Here is a 16994-nt window from a genome sequence, read left to right on the forward strand (position 1 = left end):
TTTTTTTTTTAATTGAGAGAAGAGTGAAGACTTAAATCCAAGATCATGGCAAGACATTTGAAATTCATTGCCAGGACTGTGATGGTACAGGATGGCAACGTGGAAAGTGCATACAGGAGCCTGAACAGAATCCTCAGCATGGATGGGCTCATTGAAGACATTAAGCGAAGGAGATACTATGAGAAGCCCTGCCGCAAGCGACAGCGGGAAAGCTATGAGACCTGCCGACGGATCTACAACATGGAAATGGCCAGAAAAATCAACTTCCTGATGCGAAAGAATCGGGCAGATCCATGGCAGGGCTGCTAAGGCAGTTTGTGTCTCCACTTGTTTTTTTCTTGCATCCATATTCTCTTACTATTCTCAACAATAAACTCAGTCACTTGTATGCAAGAAGACCTGCAAATACAGAGATAATCCGACTGGTCATCAATGGACGATGTCTTTTATTAAAGTAAAAGAAATTAAGTCAAAAAAGTAGTCTAGGAGCAATGAGGAAATAATCTAACATGTAGTAGAATATATCTACTGTTTCTTACATGTTATAGTAAAACTCAAAGCAAGATGTTATTAGTGAAGCATCTGTTACACTTTACAGAACCTCCCTCCTTCCCAAACCATTAGGTAAAGAGAAGGGGAAGCATATATATGGAATAAATTCTGAAATACCCCAAAAAAAACAAACAAAAAAAAACAAATAGTGACTGGAATGCAGAAAATTACTAGTTGAAGCCCTGGAATGGGAGACTTGACAGAGGCGTAGTGAGCCCTTTTAGGAGTCTGGTGTGTGAGATTGGATTGTTGCAGAACTGAGAAGAACAAGATACGTTCAAAGAGGTGGTTGGCTGCCAGTTTTGAGCAGGGTAGCTATATTTCTGTTTATGCTTAAAGTCTAAGGAGTAGGAGGTTGGTTGCTATGCAGTCTATATGCTACCCTTACTTCCTGCATTAAGTTTTCAGTGGGACTGGGCCCTGTACTTTTTTCCATGCTGGATCACCCTCAGTTTAAAATTAGGGCCTCTTCTAGGCTTGTTCCCACAGCCATGACCGAACAAGGATGAACTGGTTGGAAACCCAGCTCTGGCAGGGAGATTCAGCCCCCTGCATTTTTATGTTTGATTCAGGATGAGTTGATGACATTTGAATTGCACCCTGGACCTGGCTCCTTGAAGAATATCAGGCCTGACTTCTGGACATTCACAACTTTTCTAGCCTCACATCTGTAGCCCTTTCATTTCCCAGTGGCTCATCAGATCTGTTGTGAGGGGATTACTGATCTGTGAGGGCAACCAGCACACCTCTTCCCTGCCTCCCTCATTTCTTTGAGGGTCACTCCCTGACACTGAGGAGCCTTTGGGCATTTGCCCACTGCCACGAATGTGGCTTCAGCTCATGGTGACCCTCCATCTGCTTTCTAAACTCAAATCTTTGGATTACCCATCTTTCTCCCACGGAGCAGCTGGTGGATTCAAACTGCTGACCTGTTGGCTAGTCCCCTGATAAGCAGTTCGGGTTAATTTGCATTTGTGGATAACCTACTGTGTGTCAAGCAGGGTGAATTGTAGTTATTTCCTGCCTTTGCCTTTGGAAAATTTATTAATTCAGGGAGGCAAACATCTCATAGGAGGCTGTGGTAGCACAGGGGGAGTCTGGTCTGAATGGAGCCTGTGGAATGGCACTTGAGCAGAGACACGGAAGGTAGAGTGCCCTGCATGCTGGGCTGGGCTGTAGGGGACCATAGAGGACTCTTGCTGATCAGTAAGCAGGGAAATGATGGAGACGTCCCAGGTACGTGGGTCAGCCCCTGTGCTGAGTTAGGATATCATCATGATGGAGTGGAGAGATACACAGACGGAACCAGCAGACCTGGCTTCATATCTGCTTCACCGCTTTCTTCTAGTTGCATGCGTAACCTTAGTCCATTCAGTTTTGTAATCTGTGAAATGGAGACAGTGATGAATTCATTATGAAGTTCAGAGTGAAAATCAGCTTGGCACCAAGATGATGTTAAATTCTAGTGTTTACATCAGTGTTTATGCTGAAGGCTGTAGTGAGATGGGCATGTTTTGGGAACCAGGGGATGGGTTAGACTTCTGGTAGTTCCTGCAAGTTGGAAGCTTTGGCAGCTTCAGGTTACTTCTGTCTTCCTAAGAGGTAAATAATCAATTGAAAGCTTTTGTTAAATTCTTCCTCCTGGGAGTTCAGTGGACAAAGCTTAGCTGAATTATTAATTCTTGGTTTTCATTGTAAATGGAAGATAGTCTAGGGCAGGAACCTCCTCTTCAACTCTGCAGACGTTTGAGTTTTATCTCGCTCTTTCCCACATGGACGTGACCCTGCGAGTCCTGGCTCTACCTTCCTGAGATTCTGGCTTTGGTGCACATTCACTTCCCTGCTCCTGATAAATTCCATCCCCATCTCCTTCTTGTACTGGCTCTAGTGTCATGAGAGGAAGATAGACAATCTTCTCCCCTAAAGATTTATAGCCTCAGATCAATAGCTGATGATGGGTGGTTGTGATTCCGAAGGAAATTAGTAGAAGTGGTTTTACCCTCCTCGTACCCAGCTTTCTCTTTGAATATGCAAGCACCTGGGAAGGTTGTACCCTTGGGAAGTGGCGAGAAAGAGGTGCAGAGGCAGGATGCATTTGCAGGTCTCCTAATTCCACGTCTGGAGCTAGGATATCAGTCTTGACTATCCTGCTAGTTGGCAGGTACTGAGAACTGCTACATGAGGATTCAGTTAAACAAAGTCTTGATTTTTTTTTTTAAATTAACTTTCTGTGGTAAACTTCTGTGTATGAATTAATCTAAAATATAACTGAGAGGGCTGCCTTGAGGACCCAGCATGATTATTTGTGAGGTGCCCGGGGTTGCCTTCTCTCTGATTTGAGTCCCCCATTCCTATTCACATGGAGGTGAGAATAAGCTTGTGGCTTGGAATGTTTGGCTTTGGCATTTCCCCAAATGCCAGTCAGCCCTCATCCACCCCAACCTGGGCTAAACGTGGTTAGTTCTTCTCAAAATAGTTTTGAGTTCTCATCATACTTGAGTGCAGGAAACTAGGAATCCTATTTAGTTGTTGACTTTTCTTTTCATAGAAACGGATGTCCGTAACAGAGGGCGGGATCAAGTACCCAGAGACGACTGAGGGAGGTCGCCCCAAACTTGGGGGACTGATGGATCCAAGGCAGGGGGTGATCGAGCGGACTGGCCGCTGCCAGACGTGTGCAGGTGAGTGTGGGAATTGAGGTGGAATCCTGAGAGGAGAGTGCTGTGGGTCCTTTAAGTTGCGATCTGTGGGGAAAGCTCTGGGAAGGCGGAAATCGGGAGCCAGGAGGGAGTCTCAGCATGTGCTCCTACAGGAAACATGACCGAGTGCCCTGGCCACTTTGGCCACATTGAGCTGGCCAAGCCTGTCTTCCACGTGGGCTTCCTGGTGAAGACCATGAAGGTTCTGCGCTGTGTCTGCTTCTTCTGCTCCAAATTGCTTGTGGACTCTGTGAGTGATGGGGGGACCCTGGCCCAGAGATGGGACTGCCTGCTGGGGTGATGTGGGTTAGCCTAGCTGACCTCGCTCTACTCCTATCTTCAGAATAACCCAAAGATCAAGGATATCCTGGCTAAGTCCAAAGGGCAGCCCAAGAAGCGCCTCACACACGTCTATGACCTTTGCAAGGGCAAAAACATCTGTGAGGGTGGAGAAGAGATGGACAACAAGTTTGGTGTGGAGCAGCCTGAGGGTGATGAGGATTTGACCAAAGAAAAGGTGACAGGGACTGGTAGCCACTGTCATAAGGGAGAAGGGCTCAGGAGGTGGCACAAGAGGAGGGAGTGGGCAGGCCTCCGGCGGGAAAGGTGGTAAGCCTTTGTCTTCCCTTGAAGGGCCATGGAGGTTGTGGGCGTTACCAGCCCCGGATCCGGCGCTCAGGCCTGGAGCTGTATGCAGAGTGGAAGCACGTCAATGAGGACTCTCAGGAAAAAAAGATCCTGCTGAGCCCAGAAAGAGTACATGAGATCTTTAAACGCATCTCAGATGAGGAGTGCTTTGTTCTGGGCATGGAGCCCCGGTATGCGAGGCCTGAGTGGATGATCGTCACGGTGCTGCCAGTGCCTCCGCTCTCTGTGCGGCCAGCTGTGGTGATGCAGGGCTCAGCCCGGAACCAGGTCAGCATCCCAGCCTCTGCCTCCGCTGGGGGGTGGGGGGTGTTGGATATCTGGAGGAGGAAGCATTGGGGTGAGGGGAAGTGTGTGTAGGTAGTGGACAGATGGGTCTGTGTTTGGAAACAGCCTGTCCTTTAGCAGCCTTGGGAGCTGTAATGAGGTCCTGAGAAGGGGAAGGTCCCAGGTGCTTTCGGCCGGAGAGTATGCCAGTCCTGGGTGGGTTCGTGGCTCAGTCTCGCACACACCAGGTGAGTGCCGTGCCCTGAGTGTCAGGACGGTCCCTCTCTCCCCAGGATGATCTGACTCATAAGCTGGCTGACATTGTGAAGATCAATAATCAGCTCCGGCGGAATGAGCAGAATGGGGCAGCAGCCCACGTCATTGCGGAAGACGTGAAGCTTTTGCAGTTCCACGTGGCCACCATGGTGGACAATGAGCTGCCTGGCTTGCCCCGCGTGAGTCCACACATTCCCCAACCATGCCCTGTGCCTGGGGTAGAGCAGGGGTCACAACTAGGTTGGGGACCAGCAGGAGGCCCCAGAACACGGAGGCGCCAGTGCTGACTAAGGGGGCACACCCCACCCCTATTCTTCACAGGCTATGCAAAAGTCTGGCCGCCCCCTCAAGTCCCTGAAGCAGCGGTTAAAGGGCAAGGAAGGCCGAGTGCGAGGGAACCTGATGGGCAAGCGTGTCGATTTCTCTGCTCGCACAGTCATCACCCCCGACCCCAACCTTTCCATCGACCAGGTTGGCGTGCCCCGTTCCATTGCTGCCAACATGACTTTTGCAGAGATCGTCACCCCCTTCAACATTGACAGGTGTGCATCAGCATGAAAGTCCCGCCTTGGAGAGGCCAGGGTAGAGTGACCATGGGCCAGTAGAGGGGCTTGTTGAGAGAGGTCCTGCTCTCCCAGCCTTGAGCTCTCGGCTCTGGTGTCAAGTGAGGCTTCTGTTTGAGACTTTGGGGTGATGGTGGCAGCAGGGATTAATTAATTAATTAAAGCAAGGATTTTTTTTTTTGAAACATTTGTTTGCACCTCTTTCCTTTCTAGACTTCAGGAGTTGGTACGCAGGGGGAATAGCCAGTACCCAGGGGCCAAGTACATTATCCGAGACAATGGTGATCGCATTGACCTACGCTTCCACCCCAAGCCCAGTGACCTACACCTGCAGACCGGCTATAAGGCATGTAGCTGGGACCTCTCTGAGTGGCCAGAGGATGGGCTTGAGGAGTTGGGTATCTGAGAATGTCCTGAACGGCCTGTTGCTAGTATTTGGGATGGGTGTCACAGGGAGCCGAGGGATTTGTATATGGTAGGAAGGGGGACAGTGAAGCCTTCAGGATCACGGTGCTGTCTGATTTTACTCCGCCTGAGTTTCTTGAGATAGTTGGTTACTACATCTTACTCATTTCTGATAACATAGTATCGGTCAGAATCTGGCTCAACAGAAATATTGAGTATTCCAGGTGAATGGTAGCATGTCAGCGCACGTGTCATTTTTCAGGATGTTGTGGTTACATTATCCTTTCATAGATGCTGTGTGTCTCCTTTCCTGAGACATTGTCCATCCCTCACCTCCCCAGGTGGAACGCCACATGTGTGATGGTGACATTGTCATCTTCAACCGGCAGCCAACCTTGCACAAAATGTCTATGATGGGGCACAGAGTTCGCATCCTCCCCTGGTCCACTTTCCGCTTGAATCTTAGGTCAGTCCTTCAACTGAGGGAGGCCACTGGGAGCAGCCAGCTCTGGTGGGGCTGGTCTTGCCTTCACTTAAAACAACCCCAACTCGATTGTTACTCTTTCACTGCAGTGTGACAACCCCGTACAATGCAGACTTTGATGGGGACGAGATGAACCTGCATTTGCCACAGTCCCTCGAGACCCGGGCAGAGATCCAGGAGCTAGCTATGGTGCCCCGCATGATCGTCACCCCGCAGAGCAACCGCCCTGTCATGGGCATCGTGCAGGACACACTCACAGCAGTGCGCAAATTTACCAAGAGAGATGTCTTCCTGGAGCGGGTGTGTGGCCCAGGGTTGAATCCTGCCTCTGGGCCCAGCAGTGGGGCCCCTGCATGACAAAGTGGGAGACAAGATGGGAGGCAAGACTTGCAGCACTGACTCCTGCCTTCCACAGGGTGAGGTGATGAACCTCTTGATGTTCCTGTCCACGTGGGACGGGAAGGTCCCACAGCCCGCCATCCTTAAGCCGCGACCCCTGTGGACAGGCAAGCAGATCTTCTCGCTCATAATTCCAGGCCATATCAACTGCATCCGTACCCACAGCACCCATCCTGATGATGAGGACAGTGGCCCGTACAAGCACATCTCTCCTGGGGACACCAAGGTAGGGGCTGGCTTCTGGACATGTGGGGATACAAGGTGGATGTGGGATCTGGGATGGAGACATTAAGAGGCTGCTTTGTCTGTAGGTGGTTGTGGAGAATGGGGAGCTGATCATGGGCATCCTGTGTAAGAAGTCTCTGGGCACGTCGGCGGGCTCTCTGGTCCACATCTCCTACCTTGAGATGGGTCATGATATCACTCGCCTTTTTTACTCCAACATTCAGACTGTCATTAACAACTGGCTCCTCATCGAGGGTGAGTATGGAGTGTATCAGACTTCATGCAGTCTCCCTGCTTCCCTGTTCACTTCTCACAGCTCTTCCTCCATTTCTCTTTCCTCTTTGGATGCACAATTCCTCCTTCTGCTCTTTTTTGGTGTGTGTTTCTTTTAAATTTTGATTTGGGTGAAGATTTGCTGGATAAGTCTGTTTTCTATGTGATAGATCACGCTCATGCAATGGAGTGTGACACCCCCACCCCCTGGACAGTGCTCCTCCCCCCCCCCCCCAGGGTTCCTCCTTTTGTCCTCCCTTCCTACTTCTGAGCTCCACTGCCCTTTGATCTCAGCGGTTGATTGTCCTAGGTAGTGTGCGTACTTGCCTGGTATTACTGCTCTTCTTGTTAGCCCATCTGCTATTGGCTGAGAATTGAGCCATGGAGGTAAGTTCAGTTCCAGGTTTGATGGTAGCTAAGAGCTGTAGTCAGGTTCCACCAGTCTCTTCCTGGATGGGAAGCCTGGGCTTCTGTATGATTTTGAGTTTTACTCTACATTTTCTCCCACTGTATTTAAGATCTTAAAATGAGATTCCTTTAAGAGTGGCCAGAGGTTGTAGCCAAGCACCATCTCATTTTTGATCTCAGGCTGTGGGAGCTGAGGCTTGTGGTCTGTCTTTGATGTCTTTCATTCTTTACTTCAGACTAGGCAATCTGCATCCACTTGTTGGGCTAAGTTTATCCTGTTTCTTGGAAATTAAAAGAAATTTTGCTGGCAATTCTGCTTATTTCTAGGTCATACCATTGGCATTGGGGACTCCATTGCTGATTCTAAGACTTACCAGGACATTCAGAACACCATTAAGAAGGCCAAACAGGATGTAATAGAGGTGAGGACTGAATAAGGAGTACTGAGGGACTTGACCCAGACGTCAGCAAGAGCGAAGCTGGTGTAATAGAGGGAAGGACGACAGGGTGGGAGCTCACTGGGAGCTCTGCCTCTCCAGGTCATTGAGAAGGCGCATAACAACGAGCTGGAGCCTACCCCAGGGAACACACTACGCCAGACATTCGAGAACCAGGTCAACCGAATTCTCAATGATGCCAGAGACAAGACTGGCTCTTCTGCACAGAAATCCCTTTCTGAGTACAACAACTTCAAGTCTATGGTCGTGTCCGGGGCTAAAGGTTCCAAGATCAACATCTCTCAGGTGGGGGCCCTTGTCTTTTCAGATGCAGGACCACAGAGACAGTTGGCAGGAGGTTGTGTTTTGGGTCAGGGAGGGGCGTTAGCAGGGCCTCTTATGAAAAGGACGTGAAGCTCACTGCAGCTCTTCTGTGTGTCCCAGGTCATTGCTGTTGTCGGGCAGCAGAACGTGGAGGGCAAGCGGATCCCGTTCGGTTTTAAGCACAGGACTCTGCCTCACTTCATCAAAGACGACTATGGGCCTGAGAGCCGTGGCTTTGTGGAGAATTCCTACTTGGCTGGCCTCACGCCCACTGAGTTCTTCTTCCACGCCATGGGGGGCCGTGAGGGACTCATTGACACAGCTGTCAAGACTGCGGAGACTGGTGAGACCTTCCGACCTGGCCAGGGCTCTGCTGAGAGCTGGCACCCTGGGCTAAGAACCCCTCGGGGTGGGCTGGATGTCTCAGGCAAAGGGTGGGAAGAGTAGAGATGAGAAGCTAAAGAATTGGGTTAAGGCCCTTATTCTAATAATTGAACAGTGTCCCCTGATTGCAAGGGCTTCTGCTCTGGGCTTGTCACGTGGGCTGTGGTTCCTGGGCTGCTCTGCTGGGTGTCGTGCTGTCATCAGAGTCCCCTTCCAGGGGAAAGTTGATTTTTTTTTCCCCTGGGGTTTAAGGCTCCAGACTAGCCAACAAGGCTTCCATGGGGAGGAGGTCTTTGCGCTGTCCCCTTCTGGCCCCCTGAACTGATGGCCTTTCCCCAGGGTACATCCAGCGGCGGCTGATCAAGTCCATGGAGTCCGTGATGGTGAAGTATGATGCCACTGTTCGGAACTCCATCAACCAGGTGGTACAACTGCGCTACGGTGAGGACGGCCTGGCCGGAGAGAGCGTGGAGTTCCAGAACCTGGCCACGCTTAAGCCTTCGAACAAAGCATTTGAGAAGAAGTGAGGAGTTGCTTTGGCCCCAAGTGCTCAGTTCTGGGAAATTTCCCTTTATGCTCTTACCAAAGAACGTAACTGGGAGGTCACCACGCCCCTGCAGCGCTGCCCCCTGACCCACCTCTGCCGTCTGCAGGTTCCGTTTTGACTACACCAATGAGAGGGCTTTGCGGCGCACCCTGCAGGAGGACCTGGTGAAGGACGTGCTGAGCAATGCCCACATCCAGAATGAGCTGGAGCGGGAGTACGAGCAGATGCGGGAGGACCGGGAAGTGCTCCGGGTCATCTTCCCAACCGGTGACAGCAAGGTGCGTGCAGGCAGGGTGGTGGTCTGGATAGTGCATCCCCCAGGTTCTGTCCTGACTGCTGAGCATCTACACTTCCTCCTCTTTCAGGTTGTCCTTCCCTGTAACCTCTTGCGTATGATCTGGAATGCTCAGAAAATCTTTCATATTAACCCTCGCCTTCCCTCCGACCTCCACCCCATCAAAGTGGTAGAGGGTGAGTACCTGCTTAGGTGAACACCAGGCCACACCAGGGGATAGGAACCCTCTGCACCCTGACCTGATCATCTCCTCCCCTGCCTTTGGCCCCTAGGAGTCAAGGAATTGAGCAAGAAGCTGGTGATTGTGAATGGGGATGACCCCCTAAGTCGGCAGGCTCAGGCAAATGCCACCCTGCTCTTTAATATCCACCTGCGGTCCACACTCTGCTCCCGCCGCATGGCTGAGGAGTTTCGGCTTAGTGGAGAGGCTTTCGACTGGCTACTGGGGGAGATTGAATCCAAGTTCAACCAAGCTATTGTGAGTAGTGTGCTTTCCTTCATCCTGGTTTCCTCCTTTCGTCTGTGACATTCTGGCCTCCTAGAAAAACCTGCCTGGACCTGCAGTTAGCTGATGATAATACAGTTAGTTGATGATAACAGCTAATGGCTCTAGTTCTCTGCCTTTATGTAATAAGCCCTGGATTTACTGGTGTTTAGTATACGTGTACACACAAGTGTTTTTCTATTTTATCATAATAACTTCACAACCCTTCTAGGGGAGAGATTAATAGTTCCATGTTGCAAAAGCAAAAATTGATTGGAGAAATAGTGAAGTTGATTGAGGGATTGAATAAATATCACAGAGGTCATAAATGTCACGCTGGAATATCAAATAGAATTGTTATTTTTTAATTCCATTAAATGTCTATTCCAAAACCTGATTCAGATGGAAAGTAGGGAATTGGAGTAAGTGGGGAATAGATTTACAGATTCTGGAATATGTTATCACGGCCTGTTAGCATATTGTTGTTGTTAAGTGCCATCAAGTCACAGGCGACTCATAGTGACCCTATGAAGGAGAGTCCTCAGCGCTTGTGAAGCGTATTGCAGATTTAAAAATAATGTTATGAATGATGGAAGGAGAGAAGAATAGTGTAGTTATAGGCTGAGCCCAGTTTTATAAATGAAGTAGCCAGAAATACTTTTGGGGGACAAAAAAAAATTGAAAGCCATTAAAGAAGATGTAAATAAACAAAAACATTACATATTCTTGGATTATAAAACTATTGAAATTGCTGTACTCTTGAAATTGATGTATAGATTTAATACAGTCATATCCTCCAACTGCCTTTGTTGCAGAAATGGAAAAATTGATCTTAAAATTCATATGGAAAAGGACAGAAAATCTTGTAAAGAACCTTGTTGGAGAACTCACTTCCTGTTTCCAAAACTGATTACAAAGGTGGGATCAGACATTGTTGTCTGATGAGAAGTGACCTCTAGAGCAGTGGGACAGAAATGAGTCCAGAAATAAACCCTCACATTTATGGTCACTGACAAGAGGAGCAAAACAAGCCAGTAGGGAGTTTTTTTTCATCAGATGATGCTGAGACAAACTGGATATTTACATGCAAGAGAATAAAGTTGACTATCTCAGAATCAAGTTAGGTATAAAATGAAAAAAAAATTGAGTTAAAATTAAACTAGGAGAAAACCATAATCCTAAATAGTCCTAATTTTCCTGATTTTGGATTAGACATTGATATATAACTATGACATCAAAAGCATAAGGAACCAAAGAAAAAGATAAATGTAATCAAAAAGAGGTAAAAAAAAATCAAGAAAGTAAAAATGAAAAAAAAAAAGTAAGTAAAAATGGGGAAGTGAGGAAAAAGTATCTGTAAATGATATACTTGATAAGGTAACTTTTTTCTAGATTATATCAAGTACAAGTTTTATAGTAATGATAAAAAGTGAAAGAACTCAGTAAGTTTGAATAGACATATTTTCTAAAGAAAACACACGGTCAGTAGGTGCACAAGAAGACTGTCACTGTCACCACCTGGCAGAGCCACGTGAGATCCTCTTCACTCCTCAGTGTTACGTGCTCCCCTGAGAGCAGCAGATCTGCCCTCTCCCACACTATCCTTCTGATCTATCACACGCGTCACTGCACTCCCTGTGCCAGTCTGTCTTTTGGGAGTCCTCATCATACTCATTAGAATGATTAAAATAAAAAAGATGGCCATTAACACATGCTGATGCAGATGTAAATAAATTGTAACCTTCATATATAGCTGATAGAAATGGTGCATCTGTTTTGGAAAGCAGTTTTCAAGTGAGTTCCTCAAAGTGTTCTCCTAGATATGTATGCAGAGTGTAGAACATATCTCTGTAAAAATAGAATTGTTGCACAGCATTATCCCTAAAAGTTAGGCATGGTAAACAGTGCCCATCCATTGTTGAGTGGATTAACAAAATATGGTATGTCTGTCTATACCAGAAAGTAACTATCGTTCAGTGAACTGCCAAGCCGTGGGAAGACATCGTCAGGAGCCATCAGTCAGGTCCGATGCCTTCTATATAAGGCCCCTCAGTGTATGTTACTCCGTAAATTAAGTCAGTCCCAATTGAAAGGCTGAAATTAACGGTTTATGATTATGCGCCTACTTCTTATCCACCATCTTGATAATCTGACACTTTAATGTTTATGACAATAGTAAAAAAAAAAATTACCCGACTATTTTGGGCATTAGTGAGATGGCAGATATGATGACAGTCGGTGGAGGTCTCCCACTAGCCTTGGGGAAGCTTGTCCATGACCCTCACTCCTCTGCTGCCATTATGCTCTTTTCATTACCATGAATTGCCACCAACTCATAGCTGATCCTCCTAGAGGACTCTGAGAGGCCGTAAGTGGAATGGAAGGAGGGTCCACCTTGCTCACTGGAGTCACTCATGGGACTCAAGCCAAGGAGGCAGCACTACCTCTGGGTTAGCTGTGCTGTTACCCCTTCTGCCACCAGGCTTCAAGTCCCCTTGTCACTTGAGCTCCCTACCAACTAGGCCTTCAGACCTAAAGAAGGAAAGAAAGGCATTGAGAAGGTGCATGGGGGAAGCACTGCATGACATTTCAAAAGTTAGCCAAACTGGATTACAGTTCAGAAACTCTGAAAACCGGTAGTATCTTCAAAGCTGGAAATCTTTCCTCAACTAGACGGTCAATATGTTTGAAACTGCTGACCTTTTGTTTAACAGCTGAGTGCCTTACATGTTGTTAAACCACCAGGGCTGTTCCTTAAGAGCCACTGATGAGTATGGAAAGCATGGCATTGGAGAGACCTCCTGTTCAAAAGATCTCTGTAAATGAGCGTTTACCATGCTAACAGGCATTTAAAAGTTTGGATTTTAGGTGATAATGGTATCTGGGTACGCTTCTAAACGATGTGCTGTGAGTTGGGCACTAACCCCAAGCACCTCCGGATTGCGTGTCTTCAGTGTAGGGCATCATCTGGCCGTGGCGCTGTCCTCTGATTGGCCGTGTGATTTGTTCTATCTGAAACTGGCTTTCCTTTTCCTTAGGCCAATCCAGGGGAGATGGTGGGAGCTCTGGCTGCCCAGTCCCTGGGAGAACCGGCCACGCAGATGACCCTGAACACCTTCCACTACGCTGGCGTGTCTGCCAAGAACGTGACACTGGGTGTCCCTCGACTTAAGGAGCTCATCAATATCTCCAAGAAGCCAAAGACGCCCTCCCTCACGGTTTTCCTGCTGGGCCAGTCAGCTCGAGATGCTGAGCGAGCCAAGGTGGGGGTGGGGTCAACTAGATAAGGGGTCTGGGAGCATTTGGAGCTGCTTTTGGAGTTAACCAAATCCCCGTGCCATGAATCTCTTCCTTTGCAGGACATTCTGTGCCGCCTTGAACACACAACACTGAGGAAGGTGACTGCCAACACGGCCATCTACTATGACCCCAACCCTCAGAGCACGGTGGTGGCAGAGGACCAGGAGTGGGTGAACGTCTACTATGAGATGCCCGATTTTGACGTGGCCCGGATCTCCCCCTGGCTGTTGCGGGTAGAACTTGACCGGAAGCACATGACAGACAGGAAGCTGACCATGGAACAGATTGCAGAGAAGATCAATGCTGGTGAGTCTGGAGAGCAGGGTCAGTCCTGTGTCCTGTCGGGGCTCCCCTAGTCACCTCCACCTGCACACCTTCCACCTGGCAGGTCTGCTGCTCCAAGACCTCTCTTTTTAGGATCTTTCTTGCCCTCTGTGTATCTATAATTTCCCGTGGCATGTCCTTCTGTTCTTGGTGTAACACCTTTCTGGAGGGTTCTATAAGGATGGGGGGAGCCCACAGTAAACTCTGTAAGAGGAGGAAAGTTGAGGACCAGCAATGAGGAGGCAGGTCTAGTTAGATGTGCATTTACCCCTGTCCCCCACAGGCTTTGGTGATGACTTGAACTGCATCTTCAATGACGACAATGCTGAGAAGCTGGTCCTCCGCATCCGGATCATGAACAGTGACGAAAACAAGATGCAAGAGGTTGGTAGGACTCATGAAGAAATCAATACCGCAACATGGAGAACCATCCGGTTGTGTTAGTGGCTATCTAACTTCAGAATGGAGAATGGTGCAAAGCAAGGGTATTCAAACTTTTTAGTAGGAAGAAAAAAGAAACTTTGATAGTAACAAAATCTTAAGTGTTGAAATGTAGAGCTAAAGGGGGGTTTGTCCTCATAGCTGTCACCCAGCTGTCTTCCCTCGAAGCTCCTGCATCTTGTCTTGAAGGTAGAACCCTGCTCCAGCCACAAGGGGGCTGGACTGAGCCAGGGCGGCTTGGTCAGCCTGTACTACTTGTCCTAGGAAAGTAGTGTGACCGCAGGAACAAGTCCCGTGAGTGTTTAACCAGTGAGCTCCCTCCTGCAGGGGCTTCACTTAACATGTGTGACATCATTTAAAAGTTAAAGCACAGATGTCTCTTGTCTAAAGAGTAGTTAGGAGTCTTCAATTCTTTTCAAGGACACCATGTACTAGAGAGTAGATCAAGATAGTATCAGCCTATAGATACACTCTGCAGAGTGAAGAACAGAAATAAAGTGTGGTGTGTCTCCTTCTAGCCGTTGGAGTCACACCCACACCCACACCCACCTCAGGTCCCAGGCAGGACCGTGTAAACCAAGGGTAGTTATGGTGATGGCTTCTGGGGTTTTTTTTCTTCGATTTTTCTAGAAAATATTACTTTAAAAAAAGCATGATAAGTAATCTCCCTAGGACTGGATCACCGAGCCCAGCAGCCTGTTTCTGGAGCAGGCAGGGTTTGGGGTGTGTCTGGGTGGAGACCATGTGCTAGCCTGTGGCCTGATATCCTATATGTAGGAAGAGGAGGTGGTAGACAAGATGGACGACGACGTTTTCCTGCGCTGCATCGAGTCCAACATGCTGACCGACATGACCCTGCAGGGCATCGAGCAGATCAGCAAGGTCAGCCACCCCCCCACCCCACCCTGTCTGTCCTCCCCGTCCCCCACTTCTGCGTGTTCTTGAGCTGAGCTCACTTCCTGCCCCCAGGTGTACATGCACCTGCCCCAGACAGACAACAAAAAGAAGATCATCATTACAGAAGATGGGGAGTTCAAGGCCCTGCAGGAGTGGATCCTGGAGACGGATGGTGTGAGCCTGATGCGGGTCCTGAGCGAGAAGGACGTGGACCCAGTGCGCACCACATCCAACGACATTGTGGAGATCTTCACAGTGAGCGAATGGGGCAGCCTCCAGGTCCACTTTCCACGTTCCCAGCCCTGTCCTCCTGGACCTCAGCGGCCTGACCCTCTCTCTATGCCTGAATCCACTTTGGTGGCCGGGATTCACTGAGTCCCTGCTGACGGGGTTAGTGGTGGGAACAGGGAGGGAGGCAGGGCTAGGGTGCTGAACAGCTCCCACTCGGCCGTGCCAGGTGCTGGGCATCGAGGCCGTGCGGAAGGCCCTGGAGCGCGAGCTGTACCACGTCATCTCCTTTGACGGCTCCTACGTCAATTACCGACACTTGGCCCTGCTTTGTGACACCATGACCTGCCGTGGCCATCTCATGGCCATCACCCGGCATGGCGTCAACCGGCAGGACACGGGACCACTAATGAAATGTTCCTTTGAGGAAACGGTAATGGCAGAACCTGTGAGCAGGGTGGTGAGGGCAGAGCTGGGCAGGGAAGAGGGCCTTGGGAGGGAGGGTGCCCCAGAGTGCATGTGACCCAGAACACTGAGTTTACAGGGTCTGAGGGGCTCCCCTGCTCTGCCCCTCAGGTTGATGTGCTCATGGAAGCAGCAGCACATGGGGAGAGTGACCCCATGAAGGGGGTTTCTGAGAACATCATGCTGGGCCAGCTTGCTCCAGCCGGCACTGGCTGCTTTGATCTCCTGCTTGATGCAGAGAAGTGCAAGTATGGCATGGAGATCCCCACCAACATCCCCGGCCTGGGAGCTGCTGGACGTGAGTGGGGCAGCCTCACCCGGGGGACCTGGGGGATCTTGTGGAGGGAGACATGGCCACCAATATCCTCATCCTGGGAGCTGGGGATCGGTGGGAGAGCCTTGCCGTGTGGGTCTGGCTGGGACTGGGGATGGGTGTGGACATGGCCAGCCTGGGGGCGCTGTTTCATACATTACTGTGCACCTCTTTGGCAGCCACCGGCATGTTCTTTGGCTCAGCGCCCAGCCCCATGGGTGGGATTTCTCCTGCCATGACTCCATGGAACCTGGGTGCCACTCCAGCATACGGTGCATGGTCCCCCAGCGTTGGTGAGTAATCTGGCCCAAAGAAGAGCTCCCTACGGGTCCATCTGAAGGAGAGACTTGGGCTCCTGCTCAGTCTGTCTTACTAGAACAGCTCCAGGGAGGTGCCTGGGGGCTGAGCTCTGGCTCTTGCCTTTAACCCACTTCTCTCCACAGGGAGCGGAATGACGCCAGGGGCAGCTGGCTTCTCCCCCAGCGCTGCTTCCGACGCCAGTGGCTTCAGCCCAGGTTACTCCCCTGCTTGGTCTCCCACACCGGGCTCCCCTGGCTCCCCAGGCCCCTCGAGCCCGTACATTCCCTCACCAGGTAAGTTGGCTCTGCGAGGGGTCATGGTTGCCTTCTGGGTGAGGCTCCCTACCACTCAGCCCCTTGTTACCTTCCTTTCACAGGTGGTGCCATGTCTCCTAGCTATTCGCCCACATCTCCTGCCTATGAGCCGCGGTCTCCAGGGGGCTATACGCCCCAGAGTCCCTCGTACTCCCCCACTTCACCTTCCTACTCCCCCACTTCTCCATCCTACTCTCCGACTAGTCCCAACTATAGCCCCACATCACCCAGCTACTCGCCGACTTCTCCCAGTTACTCACCAACCTCCCCCAGCTACTCTCCAACTTCTCCAAGTTACTCGCCGACCTCCCCGAGCTACTCGCCGACCTCCCCCAGCTACTCCCCAACCTCACCTAGCTAATCTCCAACTTCTCCCAGCTATTCTCCAACATCCCCCAGCTACTCCCCAACATCCCCCAGCTACTCTCCAACATCCCCCAGCTATTCTCCTACTTCTCCCAGCTACTCCCCAACATCCCCAAGTTACTCACCTACATCTCCAAGCTATTCCCCAACTTCCCCGAGTTACTCGCCCACCAGCCCTAACTACTCTCCGACCAGTCCCAACTATACCCCGACGTCACCCAGCTACAGCCCAACGTCACCTAGCTACTCACCTACTAGTCCCAACTATACACCAACCAGCCCTAACTACAGCCCCACCTCCCCAAGCTATTCTCCAACTTCACCCAGCTACTCCCCGACCTCACCCAGCTATTCCCCTTCAAGCCCACGGTACACCCCC

The 16994-nt window shown here is 50.0% G+C and overlaps 2 protein-coding genes across 2 annotated transcripts in view; both read left to right on the top strand.

The window, feature by feature from the left end:
• Window positions 1-16994, top strand: part of POLR2A (polymerase (RNA) II (DNA directed) polypeptide A, 220kDa) — a 25733-nt gene that overhangs the window by 8204 nt on the left and 535 nt on the right. Inside the window, 28 exon segments of the mRNA XM_006899174.1 lie at window positions 3101-3233; window positions 3365-3501; window positions 3595-3768; window positions 3885-4166; window positions 4457-4618; window positions 4761-4981; window positions 5216-5348; window positions 5749-5873; window positions 5981-6191; window positions 6307-6516; window positions 6602-6770; window positions 7524-7618; window positions 7736-7939; window positions 8078-8300; window positions 8681-8864; window positions 8995-9166; window positions 9254-9359; window positions 9456-9661; window positions 12706-12930; window positions 13027-13273; window positions 13575-13675; window positions 14510-14614; window positions 14702-14884; window positions 15087-15290; window positions 15434-15620; window positions 15815-15928; window positions 16079-16228; window positions 16312-16993. Of these exon segments, the coding sequence (XP_006899236.1) occupies window positions 3101-3233; window positions 3365-3501; window positions 3595-3768; window positions 3885-4166; window positions 4457-4618; window positions 4761-4981; window positions 5216-5348; window positions 5749-5873; window positions 5981-6191; window positions 6307-6516; window positions 6602-6770; window positions 7524-7618; window positions 7736-7939; window positions 8078-8300; window positions 8681-8864; window positions 8995-9166; window positions 9254-9359; window positions 9456-9661; window positions 12706-12930; window positions 13027-13273; window positions 13575-13675; window positions 14510-14614; window positions 14702-14884; window positions 15087-15290; window positions 15434-15620; window positions 15815-15928; window positions 16079-16228; window positions 16312-16993 (5345 nt within the window).
• Window positions 27-312, top strand: LOC102858845 (28S ribosomal protein S21, mitochondrial-like). The gene has a single exon (XM_006899123.1). The coding sequence runs from the start codon at window positions 46-48 to the stop codon at window positions 307-309; it is 264 nt and encodes an 87-aa protein (XP_006899185.1). The 5' UTR covers window positions 27-45; the 3' UTR covers window positions 310-312.

Source organism: Elephantulus edwardii, unplaced genomic scaffold (genome assembly GCF_000299155.1).
Source record: "Elephantulus edwardii isolate Elephantulus edwardi_28Jun2011 unplaced genomic scaffold, EleEdw1.0 scaffold00246, whole genome shotgun sequence".
Taxonomy (NCBI): Eukaryota; Metazoa; Chordata; class Mammalia; order Macroscelidea; family Macroscelididae; genus Elephantulus; species Elephantulus edwardii.

Coding starts and splice junctions, on each gene's coding strand:
- LOC102858845 (XM_006899123.1), top strand. CDS start 46: ATGGCAAGACATTTGAAATTCATTGCCAGGACTGTGATGGTACAGGAT.